At 37.7% G+C, this 25,622-nt stretch overlaps 1 protein-coding gene across 2 annotated transcripts in view; it reads right to left on the reverse strand.

Moving 5' to 3' along the window:
• RELN (reelin) overlaps positions 1–25,622 on the reverse strand; it is a 576,569-nt gene that overhangs the window by 490,818 nt on the left and 60,129 nt on the right. For both annotated transcript variants that reach the window (XM_036246852.1, XM_036246851.1), the window contains exon 2: positions 1,610–1,720. In XM_036246852.1, coding sequence (XP_036102745.1) covers positions 1,610–1,720 — 111 coding nt within the window. The remainder of the gene's footprint in view (positions 1–1,609; positions 1,721–25,622) is intronic.

The raw sequence follows: 25,622 nt of genomic DNA on the forward strand, positions 1-25,622 counted from the left end.
AATCATTAGAATCATCTTGGGAACTTTAAAAATTACCAATGCCCAAACTTTATCCCAAATACTGCATTCGTTCATATATATATATATATATATATATATATATATATATATATATATATATACACACACACACACATACACACATATATATACATATATATGTGTATATATATATATATTTCAAATTTAACTGGCTGTCTCATAAATTTTTATTTGTTGAATCTGGCAACCCTACTAGTGGGTCCTGTTGTAACATAAGAGGTTGTATGTTGTATACAGGGTGGGGCAAAAGTAGGTTTAAGTTGTGATTATGCGAAACACGGAGTTCATTCTCGTACTATTATTTTTAATTATGGTGTTATTTTCCATACAAACAACTGCAAAACTAATTTTGCCCATCCTGTATATTATGTCCCTATATAATCGTAACTGACCTCTCACTTCGGCAGAGCACAAAAGGATGGGGCTAAAACGAGTGGATTTTTAAACCTAGGAGGAATTTTTTTCCTTAAAGATTAGACCTTATAAGTAGTTACCAACAGACTGTAAAGCTTATATGAGATCTTTTTAAATAAGGCAAATTCTCAGTGTCAAATAATTTAACATGATGATTAAATGACGTCCAGGTTTCTTTAAGCCCTGCAGTGTGAACCTCATCTTGAGCCAATATAGTGACAATGCAGCACAACATAATGACTGACATCAATCAGTAAGTCACCTGGACAGAGCTGCTCTTCTGGGACTGGACACAGAGGAGGTACTCTTTCATATATCAAAAGTAGTAGAAATTATTTACTTAATAAATATCCCAGAAAAAACTTGGGACACGTGTCACCTTTGATAATGTAATTCTTTCTTCTCACATCAATGAAGTCCTGTGCAGTTTTCCAATTTTAGAGTAAGCTCAGTGATTTCATGTCTTACATAAACTAATATATTAAATTTGCATTTCTAATGCTTAAAGGGGTCTACTTAATTCCAGCTTGACATGTTTACTACTTACAGGTAGAGATTTAAAAATTGAAAGATCAGTGACCATCTTATAGACTTCTGTCTTTCCACAGAAGTAACATGCTAGGCCTCTGATTTAAAGACAAAGACTCCATATAAGTGCCTTAAATATTAAATCACATTATTTTATGAATACTCATAGAATTCAATCAGTTAAACAATTATTACTATCTTCCATGTGTAGTATTAAATGCTTACTTGCCAAACTTAACATGACACTTTTCAACTACTCCAGGATTTTAAGAACTGTTTATAAAAATAGAATACTGAATATCTGCATGGCCATCAGAGTGAATTCCAGTTTTAAGAACCTAAAAGACAGAACAAATAAATGTACATAGACCTGCAGGACCAAGTGTAATAGTGGCAGAGGATGGAGAGAGGGATCTGGATGGTCACGCCAAGCTCATGGTTGGCTGTACATTTACATCCTTATTTCAAGTCACCCAACTCCAAAGCAAACACACAAAAATCACCTCAGATTATTTTTCTCTGAAATAATAAATGTCCAATACTTTAAAAAAGACATTTAAAAAATAAGACCTATAGGTGTATAAAATATTGACAATTATTAATTTCTTATGTCAAGATAGCTTACCAAATCCAAAAGCGTTGGAACCTCCAATGCTCTGTGAAGCCTGCACACTTGTAGACGTGTACAGTCCTGTCACCAGCAAACCATCAAAAAAGGTACTCGTTGAAATTGTCACTGAAATACAAGGGATAAAAAGAAAAGAAACCTCAATTAATATAGTCAGAATAATGAGATATATTTTTGAAGTGTTAGACATTGTCAACATTTTTACTCATACTAATTTTTATACCATCACTAGTATTTTCTTTACATGTATTACAAATTATAAAAGAGCAAAAAGAAGCTCAGAACTCCACAGTCTATGACTGCTAGTCCTAAATTTAGTATACCAGTCCTATCTTTCTGCATTCATTTGCACTTTCCCTTGCCATGTGCAAAATCATCTGAAAACAAGGGAGTACTGAATAGCTTGTTTCCCCACCTCCACTACCCCTGAAGGCAGTCAAATGCATTGCTGGAGTTTTGGCATTGTGATGAAACACTTCATTTTTAAAGTATTCCATACTGTGGGAAACAATCTTACATCAGGTGAAAGAAGAACAGTAAGATGCACTTATTGTGAATCTACATTTCACAGATAAGTCCCTGAAGTTTTTGACAAAAGCAGGCTAATTTGCATGAAGACAGTCAGCCCTTTTCCTTATGAGAAGAAGAAAAGAAGACTGCTGCATGCTTTCAGTTTTAGACCAAAGTCTACAAGATGACTCCAAATGGTTTCATAACCAGAAAATCAGGATGTTCCTGGGAAGAAAAGTTTCAAATTAAATGTATCTGTATGCTACTCAGGTTTGGCTTTTTAAATTTTTACCTTGCTCACCACCCTAAAAATTGATCATAATTTCCCCCTTTACATAATATTTTCTCCTGCATTGGTTTTATAAGATCAAGATGATGCCATTTGTAGGAGGCAGCTGGAAGAAGGTAATATTATTTTGGTAGTAAACGGTACAAAGCTTTCATCATGCTTGGTGGCAGTAAGGAAAAGAGTCACATTAACTTTGATGAGAATGTTTAAATTAAACTCCAAAAAATCTAGTGAGTTGGTCTGAAACATCTATACTATAAAGCATAAAACAAAACATATATATTATTAGAATCACCTGACATCATGCTATCTCCAAAATGGCATTGAATGTTAGAGTAAATCACCTTCACATCCTTTAAACATAACTAATATTTTGAGTGCTGGTACGTAAACTACTGTAAACCACTCAGCTGGTCACTAAGCTAAGTAGGTAACAGGTATTATCTCATTTCAGTATTAAAGCATATCTAGAAAGGGGATACTATTGTTATTTCCAGGATATAAATGAGGAATTTGTGGCACAACAATTAAGAACCTGTCCAGACCATTTTGATGCTGTTTAACTGGCTTCTCTCCCATTTTATCTCTGCTCCCCCTAGATCTCAAAGTGGCAAAGTGGCTGTGGCCAAACCCTTGTTTAATAACCACCTTGTTCCCAGATTACTTACATACAAGAGGAATATGTGAAGAAAAGGAAAGTGAAAGCTGCAGGAGTCAATGTCACTGTTACTAGAGAGGAAGAAGACTGAGGGCAGCCTAGAGGGACTCCCAGGCCATGGTGGAGTAAGCCCTATGCTGGGTAAGAAATGGACCTGCACACTGGGCACTCGTCTGCTTCTCCCTGTTGTTGAGCAAAACTGCTTAATTTTTCAGGGTCTAAATCTCCTCATCTACAGAATCACACCCTAATTATCAGCTCCAAGATTTCTTTACCCCAGATTTCCACAACTGGTTCTACTGATGCCTCTATCCTCTGGTTCAGTGAGTTCACCTTGACTTAGGTAAAAGGGAGCTTAAACTGCTTCAGTGTCCCAATCTAAGGGAGTTAGAATTGAGTTACTTCCTGTTACAATGGCTCTATTGACCTCTGGATTCCAACGTTGTCTCAGGTCATCCTTCACGGCAAATCAAACCTAACCTACAGCTATTTACTATGGACCTGTGGGATCCTGTTTTTATCCACTTCCTTTCAATCCACTCCATTCTAGTCCAGAAAGATGGCAGCTGCCCTGTACCAATACACAAATACAGCCCCTGTGGACTCCTCTCCATTTCTTTATGCTTCTACTCTGGTTCCTATTTCCAAAATTCTGAAAAGTGTAAAGGTTTCATGGGCTTGGAAGTGAGGCAAACCTAAATTTGAGTCTTATTTCTCTCTCTACTTCTAATCACTGTGTGACCTTGAGGCAAGTCTCAGATTCCTCGTTTACAAAAGGGAATGATAATACTTACAGATTTACTATAAGAATTAAAAGAAATATATCTATCATCTCTCTATCAATGTATTCATTCAACACTCAATCATGAATATAGTAACTAATCAATAAAAGTTAGTTCCCTTTCCTTGCCCTCTCTCAGACCTTGAAGCCCTGCCTTTCTCTTCCCTTCCTGAGAACAAGAATCCTTTACAGGGCTCCTGGCACCTGCCACACTGGATGCCTGCACATATCCAATCCCTGGACTGTCCCCATAGAATCTTGCTGCCTGCTAGGATTCTCCACCTAGCCTCCCACCACTGCTTCATTTCTGACCACAGTCCACACCAAGTCTGAGCTATGACCTCAGCAGGCCCACGACAAGTGGCTTCCCAGCTTTTTATTAATTTGCCTGCCTGTCTTCTCAGTGTCGATTTGAAACAGAGGCTGAGCACTCTTGGAGAAAGGGCTGAGAAAAAGCAGCAGCATGTGTGGCTGTTGTTGGTCTTTCCTGAGTTATTCAGTTCTGGTCTCAAACAGGTATTCTCCTCACAGCAAAAACCAAACAAACAAAAAACCCTGCCATGTCTACCATGACAACTGATAAATGCAATTTATTGATAGCTTATACATATCTAATGATGTTTCACCGAGGAAGAGATGTACACCTAGAAAGCTGCCTGCAGGGCTTGTAACTCATGTGGGTACTGAGCACAACCAAGGTCTGCTGTGCCCCATACATGTCCATCCAGGCTATGAATCCCTTACCAGACCTCCCCTCTCATCTGCCACCCAGTGCCCCTTCAGACCCAGAGGATGAAGCAATTTCTGATCTTCTCCACACCCCACAATGCCTGCTTCAGACCAGTGCTTTTCTTTACATAGATTCTTCAGTGCTGAAAAAACAAGATCTAGTGAAAACATCTCAGGAATAAGACTGGATTTTATTCCTAATATTATCCATTTTCTATGTCATATTGGGCCAGTTTATTTTCTCTCTGCTTAGTTATATTCCTAGCAGTGATACTATTTGGTAAACTCTTGGGTAGGTGAGCTTAATTAAGTATGTGAGAAATAATTTATACATATTGACCATCTCAGAAAAAATATAATTACTAAGAAAAACACTTATTAATCTTACAGTCTCTTTGCTTTAAATACTACCCATAAACTGGCCACTCCAGAATTTCAATCCCCAGTCTAGATCTCCTTATATATCTCTTTATATATACTCCAGACATATATCAAGCTACTCCTCAACATCTCCACTTGGAGACATCTCAACCTCAATATAACTAAAACTGAACCCCCACCCCATCCCTCAGACCAGCTTCTGCTGTGTGTGGCCTTCCTCAACTCAGTTGATGGAGGCAACCTCTTTCCTGCTGCTCAGGCTAAAAACATGAATTAACTTTGGAATCACCTTCTCCCATACCTTGAATCTGGTCTATCAGTAAATTCTATTGGCTCTGCCTTTAGATCATATCCAGAATCTCACCACTTATACCCTGTTCTGAGTTACCAATGTCTCTCCATGGATATATTGCATTAGATATATCCATGGAGATATCTGGTCTTCCAGGTTCTACCCTCCTCTCTCTGCAGTCTATTCTCAGTATAAGAGTCATAGGAATTCTTCTAACACCTCTGTCAGATCATGGCACTCCTCTTTCTAATACTCTAAGTCAGTCTTTCCAGTGGCCCACAAGGTCCTATGTGATCTGCCTCCATTCCTTCTCTGTTCTCATCTCCTTTTGCTCTCCTCCTGGCTCACTCCACTCCAGTCACACTGGCCTCTGTGGTAATGCTCAGTTATGCCAAGTCATTGCACTAGTCCTTTCCTCTGCCTTAACTCTTCCTCCAGATACCTGAAGGGCCAATTCCCTCACTTCTTTGGTCCCTTAGCTGAAACCTGCCTTAACCACACTATTTAAAATTGCAAATGACCTCCTATCTCCCAGGCCCCACAATCCCCACATTCCCAATGTTCCCTATTTGGTTCTACTTCCCTCCTTTTTTCTATAAGTAGTTATTACCTTTAACACATTAAACCATTACTTCGAAGTGGTTTTTGTTTTTATGTTTGTCAGTTGCATTCTGCAGAATGTAATCTCCACCAAGGCAGGTATCTTAAGTATCTGGAAAAATTGCTGACAATTTTGGGTGTTCAATAAATACGTATTAAAATATTTATTAAGGAATAACTCATTCATACAAAAGTGGTACAAGGTTGTCTTATCTACAACTAGTTTCCGGAGGAAATGTATGTTGTGAATCCTAGATTTTATGTCAGATGAATCCCACATGGAAAAGCCACATGGAAAGAAAAGAAGACAGAGGAAAATTGGTATTTATATATTTAAAATGTTTTCCAGAGTACAAGACAAATCAATGCAGAGGCCAAGGAGACAGCCAAAGACATCTGCAAAAATGGTAGACCAACTTAAGTATACACACATTCTCACATGCTTACACAAATCATCCAAATAAAAGATTCCCTGTTAGAAACTAATTGAGTATAATCTATTTCTCTACTTGTTAGAGTTGAGAATTCAAAGTATTTTTAATTATATTTACATTTGGAAAACTGCTCTCTTGACACTGTGGAATAAGCAAGCATTCCTTTTCCTCCTTTATACCGAGGTAACGCATAATCCATGTGTGAACTGGATTATTTTAAGAAAGAGGAATTGTTGTCCAGACTCATATGGGATATAAGATATAACTTTCTATCACCAGGTTTCCTTTTACTCAAGAAGAGAATGGTTCCAATTTCCGTATTTCAAAAACACTTGACATAGTTTGGATTCCCTGCTAGTTTTTTTTTTTTTTTATCCTCCCCCGAGGACATTTTTCCATTTTTTACTCAGATAGAGCGGGAAGGAGAGAGAGGAAGAGAGAGAAACATCGGCCGGGGACAAACTGCAGCCAAGGTACGTGCCCTTAGCAGGAACCGAACCCGGGTCTCTGTGGACCGCAGACTGACGCTCTAACCACTGAGCAAAACCGGCCAGGGCTTCCCTGCTAGTTTGTAGGAAACTTCACGATATCTGAAGCCCACATTTTTTATTGACTGGAGTGCTAGTAGTGAACATATGAGCAATGCAAGCAAGATGCTGAAAATTGTGTGCCAAAGACATTCCGACTTTGAAACTGTCAGGAGAACCCTTCTCTCTGCTCTTTTCCTTTCAACAAATGCTTCCACTTATCACTACCTGAGACCTCTAGTCTATCAGGGTTTCCTTTAAAAAAAAAAACCCACATGGAAACAAATAATTGTTTCAGGCTTTGAGGCTGCTCTGGTTGGCTGTCCTTCCTGTGTAATTCGGCATCATCAGCTCCTGCCAGTTGTTTTCATTCGGGGCCTCTCCCGTTACCTTACCATATCTTCCTCATTCTTTTCTATCCAGCTTTACCTGGTCCCTAACATGCACTGACTCTTACCCTTCATATGTGCCCTGACTTGACTTTTTTCTCTGTAATTCCACTGGAACTCACCCTTTCAAGCACTATTATAGTCTCTAATCTTATCTTGTCACTACATCCACCCAGGCAATTGGAATAATATCCTTGAAAGCAGAAGAGTGGTCTAAGATAAAGGAATGGTTTACTCTACACAATACTAATATGGTTCATGATCGAAAAAAAATTAAAGGCCACATTTCTGAATGTAAAATTATTTTAAATATGTATATGAACTAGAAGGAAAATTTCAGCTTTCATGGCTACTATACTATTTGGCCCATTGATGAAGCTGATTAAAGACAGAGATGTCTCTGTCTAGTATTTTAAATAAACTATACATGAATCATTGGATTTTGCGTGTATGTGTATACAGATACTGACACTCATTTGCAGAATGTAAAATACACAGTCCTAATTCCCACAACATATATTTTTGTAAGTTTTTTGATACTCTGATTCAGAATATTATAGTCCCAAACTGCAGAATTTAAAATGCTCCAAAGCAAATATCATTTTTAAATGTTTCCTTTAGACCCAGAGAGTATTATGCTAAGTGAAACAAGCCAAGCAGAGAAAGACAAATATCACATGATCTCACTTATTTGTGAAATGAATTGAACAAACTGATGAACAAAATTGACCCAGAGACACAGAATTAGGGTACAGACTAACAAGCCTCAGAGGAGGGGGACTTGGGGGGGAGAGATAAACCACAGAACTTATATGCATGTATGCATGACCAAGGGACATGGACAACAAATCTGGGAATGGGTGGGGGGGATGGGGAGGAGGGTGTCAATGGAGGAAGAAGGAGAAACATCTGTAACAAAAACAAATAAAAAAATGTTTCCTTTAAAAATATTTTATGAAACTACCTTTGCATAAATAGAAGGTATAACTAAAATAAATTTGGGTACATTAGGATAAGGAAAAATTTCACACAACTTTTATATTTGAACTATCTTCAAGATAAACAGCTGTTAGGACTACTTGTGTCTAACATATCTAACTAGCCCAGTTAACAGGCAAACCTTTCATTCTCTTTTCAAGATTATCAGCCAAATGCTCTAACTAATGTTAAGATGGGAACAAATAATATTTACCAAGTGCCAGTTCACTTTCAGAGAAATTTATTATAAAACATGGATAACTGCTGAATCTAGGTGGTGAGTATACAGGTAGTTGTTATCTAGTCTTTTGCCTTTCATTTCAGAAAAATTTCACATTAAAAGTTGAGGGCAAAAAAGAAGTTTATCATAAATACTCTTATTATAAGCACATTTAGGATGAGCAAACTAACCCAAATAATAAAATGCCCTATAAAGTACATAGTACATTTAGACTTTAAGAACTAGTATATATATATATATATATATATATATATGATTAAGTTTCATATATATATATATATATATATATATGATTAAAAGCTTCTGTGAGACATAATGTTACCACTATCATTTGGGTTTTATTAACAAAAAAGGCAAAAAGAGATATTTAGAACTAGTTCCCTACTAGCAAAATGTTTAAAAATTCTACCTGACACTTTAGCAATTCTAGATATTTTATACAAATTAAAATGTATCACCATATGGGATAGGACCCACCAGTTAGTTACCTATTTCAGACACCAAAGGTTTATGTAAAATTATCAAATAATAATTTAATGAAAGGTGAACACCTACTTAAACTATTCAGTCTGCCATATGAGCTACTTCTTTCATGGTTTTACAAATTTTCATGATACATTTAAAAAATCCTTTCCCAGAGAACTGTTTTTTTCTTAGAGTCAATTTTTATATCTTTTCTATTTTTGCATCAAAATGTTATACAAGCCCTGGCCAGTTTGGCTTAGAGGTTAGAGCATTGGCCTGTGGACCAAAGAGTCGCAGGTTCAATTCCAGTCAAGGGCATGTACCTTAGTTGCGGGTTGGTCCCTAATCCTGGTCAGTGTGGTGAGGGAGGCAACCAATCGATGTCTCTCTCTTACAATATGTGTGTCTATCTCTCTCCCTCTCTCTTTCTCTCCCTCCCACTCTATCTGAAGATAAATGGAAAAATATCCTACAGTATGGATTAAAAAGAAAAAATATGTTATACAAAAATAAAATAAAATAAAATACTAGCTACTTTAATTATAGAGGGGAAAAAGCAGTATCACTATTTTGGATTGCAAGTAGAGTTTTGAACTTACCAGCACAGAAAGCAAATGTGTCAAAGCAGAAAAATGTCAGGTAGAATTCATCTGTTCAACAAATATCTCTAGCTTCCTATCATACACAGATTAAAATCCTGTTTGAATGCAGATTCAAAGACCTTCAGGTTGTGGCCAGAATTAATCTCTCCAGTCGAATTCCCCCATTTCACCTGAAAACACCCTAGGATCAAGCTAATTTAGAACATCCCCTTTACTTCCCTATCTTCTTGCCTTTCTTTAAAATGCACCCTTACCCCAAATGACTTCCCCTGTTTCCTTTTGTTAAAATCCTACCCATTCTTCAGCTATAGACTCAAATGCCATCTCTTTCAGGTCTTTTCCGACCTCCTGTGGAAAGCCACCCCACTCTCCTCAGTGATCCCACAGCTTTCAGGAACCAGGAAGTTTGATCACACCCACTTCCTCAGAGCTGGCTCACAGGAGGAGCTCAATCAACGTTTGTTGAATTCAACCATAAAAAAACATTGTTACAACATAAAATAACTTAAAAATAAAGTAAAAAATAACTGAGAATATAGTACAGCCAATAAACTAAAATTGTGAAACCTAACATCTCTTTTACACACACAAAGAACCAGTGTTATTCACAGAAGTATATGAAAATGGAAGTTTCTTCTGAATCAAAAAATAAAAACTAATTTCAAAAAAAATTATAGTACTCAGAAAATCAGAAATGTCAGAGAAAATTTTGGTTGAATTTTACATTTAATCATAATAGTGATTCTTTTATTTATATATGTGTGTGTGTGTGTGTGTGTGTGTGTATGTGTATACTTTGTGGTGAATATACATACATATTTCAGATACATCCTAAATTAATCTTCCAATAATTTTGTCACTAAGACACTTATACCCTTATCCTCACTATGAAGTTATTCTGCCATTTCCTCAAATAAAAAATAAAAAGGGATCAAAAGGCTGAGGAGGTTGTACATATTTCTCTATATCTGTGTTAAATTGGCGATGAGCTTAGCACCGGGAGTCTATGAATATGAATTGCTGGGTTGTGACAGCAGACTGAAAACATGATGTAGTGACACAATTCAATTCTTATCAGTGGCTCAAAGAGTACCTCTGTCTTGAAATGACTAATTACAGAGTCAGTTGTTATCTATTATAGCTTCTATTAACTGTTCCCAACTCTAATACTATTCTTGCAGAAAATCACTGTAAGATGAAAGTCTGGAAAAAAATAAACTTAGGCATTTAACGCTGTTTGCATTTCATCCTAAAGATTCTGGCCTGCAAATGCGTTATGGTCCATTAAATTCTGATCACTTCCAGCAAACTCCATTACCACTTTATAGAAAAGACCTTTAATATTACAGAAAAGAAACACATAATATATGAAATGATGTTTCTATCTTTTTCAAGATGGCAAATATCAGAGGACAGCAAATTGCAAAAATGTTGAAATTAAGTATTAGTAATCATGCACCCATTGCAGTTTCAATTTCTTAGTTTTATATATTTCGAAAATAAAAACACCAGAACTAATATTGTCAATATTTTTTTAAATGCCACATTTTGCCTTATGAACAGAAACTCATTTGCCTTTTGAATACAGAACAGATTAAATTGCCTGAGGAACAAATATATTACTCTGAAAATAAAATAAACTTAGCTTATTTGCTGCAAAATTTCATCAACACGGTATGTTCAACTACTGATTCCTCTTTAAAGTGCTACTAGTTCTGTGTACAAAATAGAGACCATCTAAAAATACATTACAATTTACATACAAAACCTCTTTAGGAACATGATTTCTGAACTACTTCACATTAAATACAGTAATTCCATTATGACATAGTTTAATGTAGTTTTCAAATATTAAACCAGGCATTTAAATAACATAGTCAAACGAACAATAACCAATTTAAAAAATCCAAGTAAATATATAAAAGAAATGACTGGAGGTCAAGATTCCCCAAGGAAGGGCATGAATCTATAGGAGTGCATCACAGATGTCTTTAAAAATTAGACCAGGAATGAACGGACTCCAGTCAGTATTTTGTGAGAAGTAGAGAGAGATCACCCATGACTTACCTGTTTATTCTAACCACTACCCAAAAGGGGCATGATGAGGAAGGAGAGGGCTGCTCAACTAGCACAGTCTCCTATCAGTCTGCTAAGTGAACAACACCTGCAAGCCCGTTCCTGCTTCCCTGAGTCTTTATTATTGGCTGACCTAATCATCGCTAAAAGCTCTTTCCCGTCAGATTTAACAGACACCTCCATAATAATCATAGTACTAATAATAACTAAACAATACTGTTGTGTCTTTTGTAGGAATTAACTTATTTAATTATTTCCATATCCCTATCAAATAAGTACTATTATACTCTTTTGCCCAGGAGAAAACTGAAAGTACCTTGCCTTACAGGGCATGTAAAAGGTGACTCTAAGAAATAGAAGCCAGGCTCCCCATCCTAGACCAGTGGTTCTCAACCTGTGGGTCACGAGCCCTTTGGGGGTTAAATGACCCTTTTATAGGGGTCGCCTAAGACCATCGGAAAACACATATTTCTGATGGTCATAGGAACCGAGACACCGTTCCTCTATCCATCTCCAGGTGGGTCTGCCCACATGCAGATACAGCTGCACACAACATGAGGAACTGTATTAAAGGGTCCCAGCATTAGAAAGGTTGAGAACCACTGTCCTAGACAGAGTGCATTAAATTCCGCAGCCTCCATCTCTCAGAAGTCTTGAGAGGGTAGCGGGGTCTTGGCCTTCTTGGAAGGCAGTGGTACAGTGGTATTTCCAAGTCCCAGGTAGCTGGGTGTAGCTTCCTGGGAGTATGCCCAGCAGGATGCTCTGCACAATGCATTTAATGATGTCTGCTGCATAGACCATGATCACAACCTTTTATTATTGTTAATATTAATCCTCATTTTCATTTTATATGAATTTGTATTGTTCCTTGGAAGACAAAAAAGGCAGAAAGAATGAGCTCTAGGGAGGACTAAATGCAGTGTAATGAAGGACTAAGCTGAAGATCAAAACAATAAGGTCAAAGGAGCCCTGGATCAGTCTACCTCGAAAAGCAGGGTGGGGCAATGCACTGCAAACACCCTCCTAAGTCTGTCTCCACTAAAAGGAGAGGAAAGACCGAGCATTATCTGGGAATTATGACAGGTACAGCAAACCCAACATATATGCAAAATTTAATGATGTGTTAAACATTTTCTGGAGTCTGTAAAAATGCTCTTTGCTGGTTGGAACAGGAATCCAGCATCTCTGTGGAAGCCTATTATGACATAGTTATTACAGATTCAGAGATTCAGATGAACCACACGTAGTCTCTAAGTCGTATCTTCCAGCACCACCAGTAACAAAAGGAGAGCCAGTGAGATTTTTTTTCCTCCTTTAAATTCTTCTTAGGAGAAAAAACAGGTGCAGTCAAATGTGTTCGTGAATTTATTATTTTAAAATTAAGCCCTCTGGAAGTAAGTTTAAATGACAGTGGTGAGAGAAAAGTAAATCTTCCTGTTTCTCCCTTTCTCCACATTGCCTTTCTTCTTTATTCCCTAGGTCACACACACACACACACACACACACACACACACACACACTCAGCACTTCTAAACACATTAATCTTTGGGGAAAATCTCACATTTTATTCAGGTATGAAATCCCTTTCTGAGGTTTGAAGGCCTACGTCAGAATAAGCACCTGAGACGAGATCCTGAACACTACTTTGATTGTCATTGCTAAACAGATTCCTTGGCCAGTGATCTTGAAAACAAAGAAGAGAAATATAATTTCACAATGCTCTACCCTAATTCTAATCCCAATAACAGTTTAAAAAAGAATAATTCTTTTTATCCACTTTTGGCTTTTATAATGTAATTCTAAATTTAAAAAAAAAATCCTACAATAATGATAAATTGCTTAAGTTTCTAAAACCAAAAATATTTATTTATTTTTCTTGATGAATGACACTTTATTATTATAGAGAACTGTAGCCAAGAATCACTGGTATTTGTGACTTATCTCTGACCTCATTTTTCATGTGTTACTTTTATATGAGGCTGGATGATACTCACCCATGAAAATTTCATATTGTTAGCCCTACACTTGATAAATTATTAAGGTGATATGAATAGAAATGTGGTGTTCAGTTTTTCAGCAATTTTTATCCTTTTGTGCTTGCCTTTTGAAATGAAAAACTAACTTGTCTATAACTCATCTTAACTTTTAAAAATTTAAGCAAAGATTAGCTCTAAAAGAAAGCATTGGGGAGATTTATTAACCCCAACCTTCTCAAAGAACTTCTAAGACATTCTTTTCCTTGACATATAGATGTTAATTAAGCTCTTCTAGGTTGAGAAAAATAAGCCTAGTAATTATCATGAGCACATGCACAGGTAAATATGTTACAATCAAATGCACAGATGCCTAGAGAAAAAATACTTGAGTAATTTTTTCCCAATATAATCAGGTATTTATAGCCTTTATACAATAAAAAGATCAGAAGTTGTTTATTACATTTTTTTTTATTTATTTATTTTTAACCAGAAGTGCCTCCCAATTCTTCTAAAATGCGGTTCTGACTGAGGGTAACTAAAAACAATTTGAACTCATGCAGCTATCTCAAGGTGACTCCTAATAGTCACAAGTTGTTCAAACATAAATACTTGCTTTTGTTTGTAGTTTGGTTTGGTTCGATAATTAACCATTACACATTTTCAAAATATTTTCATATTTGCAAAAACTGTACTTTTTTAAGAACATGTCAAGGGTGACATTGCTTATACTCATGTGTATTTTATATACATTATATGACAGAGATATATCTCGGTTATATTTGTAAACTGACTAAATCACCATTAATCATTGATAGAACTCCTAACAGACATGGTTAAACAGACATGTAGCTGTAAAAATGTTTTATTTTTAAAACGGGATTTTTTTCACAGTACTCTTGTTTGGCACTTCTGTATGTTAATTTCAACATACTTATCTAATTACAAGTGACTGTGCTGAAATCAAAGAATACATTTAAATATATACTGAGTAAGTTATACAGATGGCATACATATGATTAAACTATAAAACTCTATAACTAATTTGTATAGGACAAATATAAAATTCTTATTTACTTTATGATCAGACCTAATATTTGCGTGTATGTGTATGTATATCTTGCTCAATTTATTCATTCATTAAACAAATATTTACAAAGTGCTACTACTTGATACTGGTGATACAATTTGAACCATCTGTATATTTATAAATATAACATTTGAATAATTGTTCCTGTCCCTTTTCAGAATAATTCTTATTCCATATTTCAAAATCCAGTTCTTAAAATCCAAAATTGCTAACATTGAAATTCACAAAATAATGTTAAGTAAATGATGCAACAGGGAAATTCTCAGGTATGGGCACAGCTGGCTGCTCTTCTAATAATTTACAACTAAATTATTTTCCAATATTTTTTAGAAGAATAATCACTAAAGAATATAACTTCAATGACATTTACATTGATAGCATCTGTTATTTGATAAATGATAAAAAAAGAAATAAATGCACAGCTAATTTGTATAACATCAAACTGTAATTAGATATATTTCTCCTATGTGTGAAATAGAAAATGTCACATTTTACAACATGTCATTCAGTATGATTCATAAAAATCATTTTTATTTAATTTAATTTATTTTTTTTATCCTCACCCGAGGACATTTTTCCATTTTTTGTTCAGATAGAGTGGGAAGGAGAGAGAGGGAGAGAGAGAAACGTTGACTTGAAAGGAACACATCAAGTGGCTGCCACCCACATGACCCAACCAGGGCCAGGGACAAACTGCAACTGATGTACATGCCCTTAGCGGGAACCGAACCTGGGTCTCTCCGGACCGCAGGTCAACGCTATAACCACTGATCTAAACCGGCCAGGGCTTTATTTTGTTTTTTTAAATTCATCTTTATTGTTGAATGTACTACAGACGTTTCTCCTTTTTTCCCCCATTGACCTCCTCCTCTCCATTTCAGCCCCCTCCTGCCTTCCCCACACTGTTGTCGGAGTCCATTGGTTATGCATATATGGATAGAAGTTCTTTGGTTTATCTCATCCCACCTTCCCTCCCCCTTTCCCTTTGAGGTTCATCAGTCTAACAACAAATTTGTACTTCTTAAATCCTTCATCTTTTTCACCCATTCCCCTAGCCCCCACCCATCTGGCAAGCAACAAAAAGTTCTCTGTATCTATGAGTCTGTTTCTATTCTGCTTGCTCATTTTGTTTGTAAATACAGTTGTTGATAGGTATGTATTAACTGCCATTTTATTGTTCATATTTTTGTTCTTCTTCACCTTCAAGAAGACCCTTCAACATTTCATGTAAAACTGGTTTGGTGGTGGTGAATTCCTTAAGCTTTCTCTTGTCTGGGAAACTCTTGATATGTCCATCGATTCTTAATGACAGCTTTGCAGGATAGAGTAATCTTGGTTGTAGGTCATTGCTTTTCATCACCTTGAATAATCTCTTGCCACTTCTTTTTGGCCTGAAAAGTTTCTTTTGAGAAATCAGCTGACAGTCTTATAAGAGCTCCTTTGTAGGTAACAAACTGCTTTTCTCTCACTGCTTTTAAGATTCTCTCTTTGTATTTAAACTTTGGCATTTTGATGATGATGTGTCTTGGTGTGGACCTCTTTAGGTTCAACTTGTTTGGGACTCTGTGCATCCTGGATTGTATGTCTGTTTCCTTCACCAACTGAGGGAAGTTTTCTGTCATTATTGTTTCAAATAGGTTTTCAATTTCTTGCTCTCTCTCTCTTCTCCTTCAGGCACCCCAATGATGTGAATCTTGGCACACTTGAAGTTGTCCCAGAGGCCCCTTACACTACCCTCATTTTTTTTTTATTCTTTTTCCTTTTTGCTGTTCTGGTTGGGTGTTTTCTGCTTCCTTATATTCCAAATCGATAGTTTGCTTCTTGGCTTTATCTATTCTACTATTGATTCCCTGTAAATTATTCTTTATTTCAGTTAGTGCATCCTTAATTTCTGACTGGCCCCTTTTTATGTTGTTGATGTTCTAAGTTCCTCGGAGGTCTCCTTAAGTTTCTTGAAGGTCTCACTAAGTCCCTTGGATGTCTCACCAAGTTCCCTAAGCAACCTTATAACCTGTGTTTTGAACTCTGCATCTGTTAGATTGCTTATCTGCATTTTGTTTAGTTCTTTTCCTGGAGTTTCATTTGGGACATGTTTCTTTGTCTCCTCATTTTGGCTGCTTCCCTGTGTGTTTCTATGTATTAAGCAGAGTGGCTATGCCTCCTAGGCTTCATAGGGTGGCCTACTATTGTAGGTGTCCTGTAGGATCCAGTGGCACAGTCTCCCTGATCACCACAGCTGGGCCCTTGTGGTGCACTCCTAGTGTGGACTGAACACCCTTCTGTAATTGAGTCTTGATTGTTGTTGGCATGTCAATGAGAGGTGTTTACTCAGGATGATCAGCTGCAAGGACTGGCTGTGCCCACTAGCCACTGGCTTCTGACTACCCTGGAGGATCAGCTATGTAGGGGCCCACCACACAGTGCAATACTTAATTCAGCAGGGCCCTGGTACCCACTGAGTTCACTCATTGAGTGTGTCACCTGTGGAGGTGGTTGGGTGGTGGTGTTTCAATGTGGTCTAAAGCTGTCCACTGGAAGTGCTGGCTCTGGGGCAAGGTCAGCCACTGCCTGTGCTCTATCCAGGGCCACCCGACATAAGCTACAAAGTGAACTGCAGTTGGCTGCTTCTTGTGCTGAGCTTGGAGGTGTTCAGGAAAAGCCAAGCTCTGAAGCAAGGCTGGCTGCGTCTAGTACCAGGCCTGGGGCCACTTAATGAGAGGGATGGGGCTCGCTGAGACCAGATGCTGCTTGTTTGAGAATTTTAGGAAACTCTGAAGCAGGATCCAAGACAGGACAATCCTATGGTAAATCCTTTGGAAAGAGCTTGGGTGAGCCCAAAAGTTGGGAGGGGCGGAGCCTCTGGGAACCACAACAGCAGGGCCAACAGTGTGATCCAGGTTGCTGAAGTCCCAGATATGGCATCCATCTGCCTGCCCTGTGGGGGAAGAGCTCACCAAAGGAACAAAGGCCTTTGCCAGCATGTCTGTCCAGGAGAAAGCTGTCCCTCCAGGCCTCATCCTGAGGCCAAACAGCTCAGTTCTTCCCTGTTCTCTGGTGCCCCTCAAGCTGCCTCCCCTCAGAGCTCAGAGGGAGAGGGTCTGAGTAAGTCTGTGCACAGGCCCTTTAAGAGGAACTGCTGGGGCTTCCGCAGCTGCAACCTCCGTCAGCCTCAGTTCCTGCTGGTTTTTACAGCCAGAAGTTCTGGGGACTTTTCTTCCTGGCACTGAAACTCTGAGCTGGGCACCTAGTTTGGGACAGGGACCCCTCACTTCTCAGGGAGGACCATCCCAGCAGAGTTCTCTCCTGATTTTTATCCGCCACAGGTGGGTGTGGGACCGGGCCGTCGGCAACTCCACCCCTCCTACCAGTCTTCATGTGGCTTCTTCTTTAATTTCATAGCTGTAGGAGTTCCATTCAGCTCAGTTTCAGGCGGTTCTGAATGATGGTTGTGTTGTAGTTTACTTGTAATTTTGATGTGGTTGTGGGAGGAGGTGATACCGCATTTACCTACACTGCCATCTTGACTCCTCTCCCTGATTCCTCTCAAAATTATTCTTAAACTAACAATACAACTATACGACAATTTCCCCAAGGATAAAGATTTAGAAAGCAACCTCCAGGTATAAATAATTATCAGAAAATGCCTTGAGGCTTAGGAACATAAGAAAAAGTTTACTGATTAATTACGTAAAAATTATTTAAATAAAAGAGTTTGCAAAGAACTAAGTATGCTTTGCACCTGTGGTATTCCTTATTTTCTGGTACAGGATTTTTACTAATCTTTTTTTTTTTTAATTCATTTTTGTTACAGATGTTTCTCCCTTTTTCCCCATTAACACCCTCTGCCCCATCCCCCCACCGTGTCCTCAGCATTGTTATCCATGTCCATCAGTTATGCGTACATGCATATAAGTTGTGTAGTTTATCTCTTCCCTCCTCCCCACCCCATCTTCTGAGGGTTGTCAGTCTGTACCCTACTTCCATGTCTCTGGGTCTACCCTGTTCCTCAGACTCTTATGTTCATTATAATCCACAATAAGTGAGATCATGCGATACTTGTCTTTTTCTGCTTGGCGTGTTTCACTTAGGATAATACTCTCCAGGTCCTTCCATGTTGTCTCAAAGGATATGAGATCTTTCTTTCTTACAGCTGCATAGTACTCCATTATGTATATGAAAACCTACAGCCAACATCATACTCAATGGGCAAAAACTAAAAGCATTTCCTTTAAGAACAGGAACAAGACAGGGATGCCCACTTTCACCACTCTTATTTAACATAGTACTGGAAGTCTTAACCACAGCAATCAGACAGGAAGAAAAAAGAGATCCAAATTGGAAAGGAGGAAGTTAAATTGTCATTATTCATAGATGACATAATATTATACATAGAAAACCCTAAAGACTCCATCAAAAATCTATTAGACTTAATAAATGAATTTGGCAAAGTAGCAGGATACAAAATTAATGTCAAGAAATTGACGGCATTCTTTTTTTTTTTTTAATCCTCACCCGAGGACATTTTTCCATTTTTTGTTCAGATAGAGTGGGAAGGAGAGAGAGGAAGAGAGAAAGAGAGAGAGAGAGAGAAAAACATCGACGTGAAAGGAACACGAACACATCGAGTGGTTGCCACCTGCACGATCCAACCAGGGCTGGGGACAAACTGCAACCAAGTTACATGCCCTTAGCAGGAACCGAACCCAGGTCTCTCCGGACCACAGGCTAATGCTCTAACCACTGAGCCAAACAGGCCAGGGCTGACGGCATTCCTATAAACCAATGATGAACTCACAGAAAGAGAAACTAAAAAAAAACCCATTTACCATCGTGCCAAAAAAATTAAGATACCTAGAAATAAACTTAACCAAAGAAGAAAAGGATCTATTTGCAGAAAACTACAGGACTTTGAAAAAAGAAATAGAGGAGATTTTAAAAAGTGGAAGCACATACCTTGTTCACGGATTGGAAAAATTAAAGTCATTAAAATATCCATATTACCCAAAGCAATCTATAGATTCAGTGCATTACCCATCAATATATCAATGAAATATTTCACAGAACTAGAACAAATACTTCAAAAGTTCACATGAAACCAAAAAAGACCACGAATAGCCACAGCAATCTTGAAAAAGAAGGACAAAGTAAGTGGGATCACAATACCATACATCAGGTTATACTACAAAGCCATTGTAATCAAAACAGCCTGGTACTGGCATAAAAACAGGCACATAGACCAGTGGAACAGAACAGAAAACCCAGAAATGGACCCAAAACATTATGCTCAATTAGTATTTGTCAAAAGTGGCAAGAGCATACAATGAAATAAAGACAGCCTCTTTAATAACTGATGTTGGGGAAATTGGACAGCTATATGCAAAAAAATGAAACTAGACCATCAACTTATACCATACACAAGAATAAACTCAAAATGGATAGAAGACTTAAATGTGACTGGTGAATCCATAAAAATCCTGGAAGAAAATGTAGGCAACAAAATTTCAGACATCATACGCAGCAGAATTTTCACTGATATATCAACTAAGGCAACAGAAACAAAGTAAAAAATGAACACAGGGGACTACATCAAACTATAAAGCTTCTGCACAGCAAAAGAAAAACCATCAGAATGGAAAGGTAACCCACTGTATGGGAGAACATCATTGCCAATGATACATCAGATAAAGGGTAATTTCCAAAATATACAGAGTGCTCATACAACTCAACATCAGGAAGACAAAGAACCCAATTAAAAATGGGCAGAGGAACTAAATAGACATCTCTCCAAACAGGACATTCAAATGGCCAGGAGACATATGAAGAAATGCTCAATATCACTAATCATCAGGGAGACGCAAATTAAAACAACAATGAGGTATCACCTCACACCTCTCAGAATGGCCGCAATCAACAAATCATCAAATAACAAGTGCTGGTGAGGGTGTGGAGAAAAGGGGACGCTGCTGATGGGAATGCAGACTGGTGCGGCCACTATGAAGAACACTATGATGTTACCTCAAAAATTTAAAAATTGAATTGCCAATTGACCCAGTGATCCTACTCCTAGGAACATACCCTATGAAACCTGAAACACCAATCAGAAAGAATATATGTACCCCCATGTTCATAGCAGCACTATTTACAATAGCTAAGATCTGGAAACAGCCCAAGTGTTCATCAGTAGACGAATAGATAAAAAAGCAGTGGTACATATACACAATGGAGTACTATGCAGCTGTAAGAAAGAAAGATCTCTTATCCTTTGAGACGACATGGAGGGACCTGGAGAGTATTATCCTAAGCAAAACAAGCCAAGCAGAGAAATACAATAATCACATGATCTCACTTATTTGTGGAACATAATGAACATAGCAGTCTGAGGAACCAGGTAAACCCAGAGATGTGGAAGTAGGGTACAGACTGACAACCCTCAGAAGAGAGGGTTGGGAGGAGGGAAGAGATAAACCACAGAACTTATATACATGTATGCATAACCTATGGACATTGACAACAAAGTTGGGGACCGGGTGGGGGGGATGAAGAGGAGGGGTCAATGGGGAAAATAGGAGAAACATCTGTAACAAAAATAAATTAATAAAAATAAATAAATACCAATGACATATTTCACAGAACTAGAATGAATATTTCAAAAGTTCATATGGAACCCAAGAGGACCCCCAATAGCCACAGCAATTTTGAAAAAGAAGGACAAAGTAGGTGGGATCACAATACCAGATATCAGGTTATACTACACAGCTACTGTAATCAAAACAGGCTGGTACTGGCACAAGAACAGGCATAAAGACCAGTGGAACAGAATAAAGAACTGGGAAATTGACCCAAGACATTATGCTCAATTAATATTTGACAAAGGTGGCAAGAGCATACAATGGAGTAAAGACAGCCTCTTCTAAACTAATCTTAATCTAGCTTTAGCACATACTTGTTTTTTATTTGTTGTTGTTTTTTTTCTTTTTTGAGAAGATGTATCTAAATTCTTAAGTTGACGACTTTCCATAGAAAACAAGAGCTGGATTAAAGGTAAACTTGCATATATGTAGATTTTTATAAACTTGTACATCTTGTTTACAAGTGTTTGTACATAGAAATGCTTATCTAAGACAGAATTCCAATCAGAATTTAAAATATCAGTTACAATATCTATTCAACACATGTTCTATAAGTGCTAACCTGATATATAAAATTATTATTTTTTAGTCAAATAATGACTATTTGGTAAAACCATTAGCCACATTAAACCCTTGCAAAGATTAAAGTTCAGATTCCTACTTTTCCCTTAACCTCTCTCCCCAGAAGATTCTGATTCTGTAGAACTGGGATACAGCCTAGGAATTAATATGTTTAATAAATGTCCATCCCAGGTAGATTTTGTATAGATGATCCTGGGATAGACCAATTACAGTAATATGGAAAGCTCCAGATTGATACTTAATGGGAAATAGAATTTCTAATGAAGAATATCCATGGGACTAAAAATTATAATTGAATTGAATTGATTTGAAACTATATTAAGAATTCCACTACACTTAAAAGTCATTTTGTCTTTTATTTTACCACAGTTTTCTCCTAGTGCAAATGACATTTAACAAGATGAGGATATAATGGGACACCTGTTCTTAGACCTCATGTGTACCATTGAATCTTCTCTGAGGAGGACTAAAATAAATCCAGAATGAGGATGAGCAGCCAGGGTTGCAGTGGATTCTGGGTGAGCACTAAAGAGTAATATCAAAGCCTGTGGTCATTTACTTTTTTATTTTTTTTTTTGGCAAATGGAGGCCTTTATATGTCCTGACTATGACATAATAACTAAGAAAAGAAACTGTTTCCTTAAGTTGGCAGATATACCTTTAAAGAACATTTACTCAATGTTACATCAGTTATGAATTCAATACAAAAAGGAAATGTGGAGGTGTGGTGGTAAAGTTAGCATAATTTGTTGGGAACCATTCTTAAATGCTGTGGTGTACCCCTCTCTTTTCTGATTGCTCTGAGGTCATTAGAATTTCTAGAATTTAGTAATGAACCAACATCAAGTCTCTGGTTGCTCAAAGCATCATCAGAAGTAGTTGTACTTATCAGGGGGATCACTTCATAAGTTACATAAATGTCTAATCACTATGTTCTACACCTGATAAACTGATAAAATTCTAATCGCTATGTTCTACACCTGAAACTGATAAAATTCTAATCACTATGTTCTACACCTGAAACTGATAAAATATTGTATGTCACCTATAATTGTAAAACACATTTTAAAAAACAGTTGTACTACTTCTGTTCTCCATGAAACAGAGAAACAGCGACTCAGTAACCAATGTGTACATTTTTCATTATCATGACTGGAGAACTGAGCATATGTCCCTGTCCAGGTCATCTCACTACTTTATCTACCTTGAGCTTCAGCTCTTCTCTAAAAGTACTAATGTTCTACATTTTTAATTTGGAATAAGCCTTCTTGGTGGAGAAGATGAAAACAGAACTTAGGTGGATAGACTTGACCACCACCCTCCAACATCATACAGTACATTCCCTTTATTTGTGGATTTATGTTATTTAAGGCCCCATGAACACGGACTTAGCGAATACTGAACCCTTGCTCTGGAGGGATATATTGGATTAGGTTCCTTTGAGCCTCTGAGATCACAGTTTTATCAACCCAGCATTACATAACTTTGTTTTATGTGTGTTTCTGTTCAAAGACAATCTTATTTAATATATATTATTATTGGTTTGTTGACATTTAACTTAAAGGCAATAGCACTATAACTCATGTCTAACAAAGCTTATATAACACATTTTACCTTTAAGTCACATCATAGCTTCCAGCACTCTAACACCACCACTTGGGGTCCATTTTAAACAGAAAAATCACCAACTAAAAGCACAAAAAATACAGATGTGGCACTAAATAGATTGTGAAAAGGGCGCTTGTTTATACTAGGAGGGCTGAAACAAGATGGCAGAGCATTCAACCTCAGATGGGAAAATGCACATCTGAAAAGTTTTATTTTTCACAGCTCTGAGAATGTCTGTGAATGACTGTAAAGGTGCTCCAAGTATTGATTTAGGATGTTACAAATTAATTTTAGCAAGTAGAAGTAAAAAATAGAAAATTTGGGAAAAACGACAATTGATTCTATCACCTGTCCCAAGCTGAAGGCCCCATTCAGTGCTTACCTCATGCCAAGAATATTAGTTTGCTAGGGCTTCCATAAGTACCATAGAATAGATGGGTTAAACAACACAAATTTATTTCCTCACAGTTCTAGAGCTAGATGTTCAAGATCAAAGTGTTCATGGGTTTGGCCCCTCTCCCTGGCTTGCTGATGGTCACCTTCTCATTATGTCCTCCTCTGTGCCCACACTTCCTCTTCTTATAATAATCCAGTCACATTGGATTAAGGCCCAGCTAAAAGTTCTCATTTTAACTTAATTACTTCTTTAAAGGCCTTAATTCCAAATACAGTCTCATTCTGAGGTACTGGAAGTGAGGGCCTCAACATATGAATCTGGATAAGGACACAATTCAGCCCATGATGCCATCAATGCCTTTCCAGTACACATCGCTTTTCTCCAAGTGTCAGTTCATTGCAGGGTTGAAATTCTCAAAAGCGTTCTTCAGACCATGCTTCCTGGCTTTTTGTGTCTCTCTTTCTGCCTTTTAAAAATGCCTTTTGAAATCCAAGCTGATCAGGGCTCTCTCCCATTTATTCCTCATAACAAGTTACAATTTATAATTAGAATTGACTATTTAGAGACTCCTGTCTTTCTTGGGTCTCATGAAATTCCTTTTTGAAGCTTCTGTCCAGAGAATCAGACCACATATATAATTTCTCTGCATCTTGAGCACTTATTATATTAGGAGGCATACCAAGATTCCCCAGAATTCCAACCAGGCCTTCACAACCTGCCTTTCCATGTTTCCTTTCCATATGGCCCCATGCTCTTGTCCACTCCTATATTTCTAAGAACATGAATACAAGGCTTGTTTTGCCAATTTGGGGCCTTTGTTCTCACCATTCTCTCCACCCAGAATCCCTTTCCTCTCCATATCTCCCTGTTGAAACCCCTCCAATTCCTCAAGGCCTCATCTAATTGTCACCTCCTTTAGGATGCTCCCTATAACGCTGATATTCAATTCCAGTGTGTGGGAGGATTTTCTCACACCACTAGGCATTTCTCCAACGCCACATCAACTGGGTGTTCTACCATTAAACTCAATTCTGACACTATCTACCCAGAGTTAGCATCAGATTCCACAGATTAAGAGCTCTGTACCACAAGACTACCACCCACTTCAGATGCTAGTCACAAGTCCAGGTTGTCATTTGTGCTTTTAACAGAAGCATACATCCAAACACTAAATATCTGAGGTTCCATTACCCTCTCTTTGGGTTTGTTAATTTGGTAGAGTGGCTCACAGAACTCAGGAAAACATTTTACTTACTAGATTACCAGTTTATTACAAAGAATATTAAAGAATATGAATCAATAGCCAGATGGAAAAGATGCACAGGATATGTGGGAAGAGGTGTCGAGCTTCCATGGTCTCTGAACAGCATTCTCTCTGAATCTCCGAGTGCTGACTACCCTGGAAGCTCTCTGAATGCCGTCCTTTTGGGTTTCTATGGAGGCTCATTACATAAGCATGACTGAGTACATCTTTGGCTATTGGTGCCTGAACTCAATCTCAGGCCCCTCTTACCTCGCCGGAGGTCAGGAAGTGGGACTGAAAGTTCCAGCCCTCTCATCAACATGGCTGACTCCTCTGGCAAGCACCCCCCAACCTTACTTAGGTGCTTTCCAAAAGTCACCTCATTAAAATAACATCTCATCACTTAGGAAATTCTAAGGGTTTAAGGAACCCTGTGCCAGAAATGGGGGCAAAGACCAAATATATATTTGTTATAAATCATAGTATCACATCCTCCCTCCATTCAAGCCTTCATGATCCCTCCCTAGAGAGAGAAT

The sequence above is a fragment of the Molossus molossus genome, unplaced genomic scaffold, assembly GCF_014108415.1.
Source record: "Molossus molossus isolate mMolMol1 unplaced genomic scaffold, mMolMol1.p scaffold_m16_p_7, whole genome shotgun sequence".
In the NCBI taxonomy this organism is placed as follows: domain Eukaryota; kingdom Metazoa; phylum Chordata; class Mammalia; order Chiroptera; family Molossidae; genus Molossus; species Molossus molossus.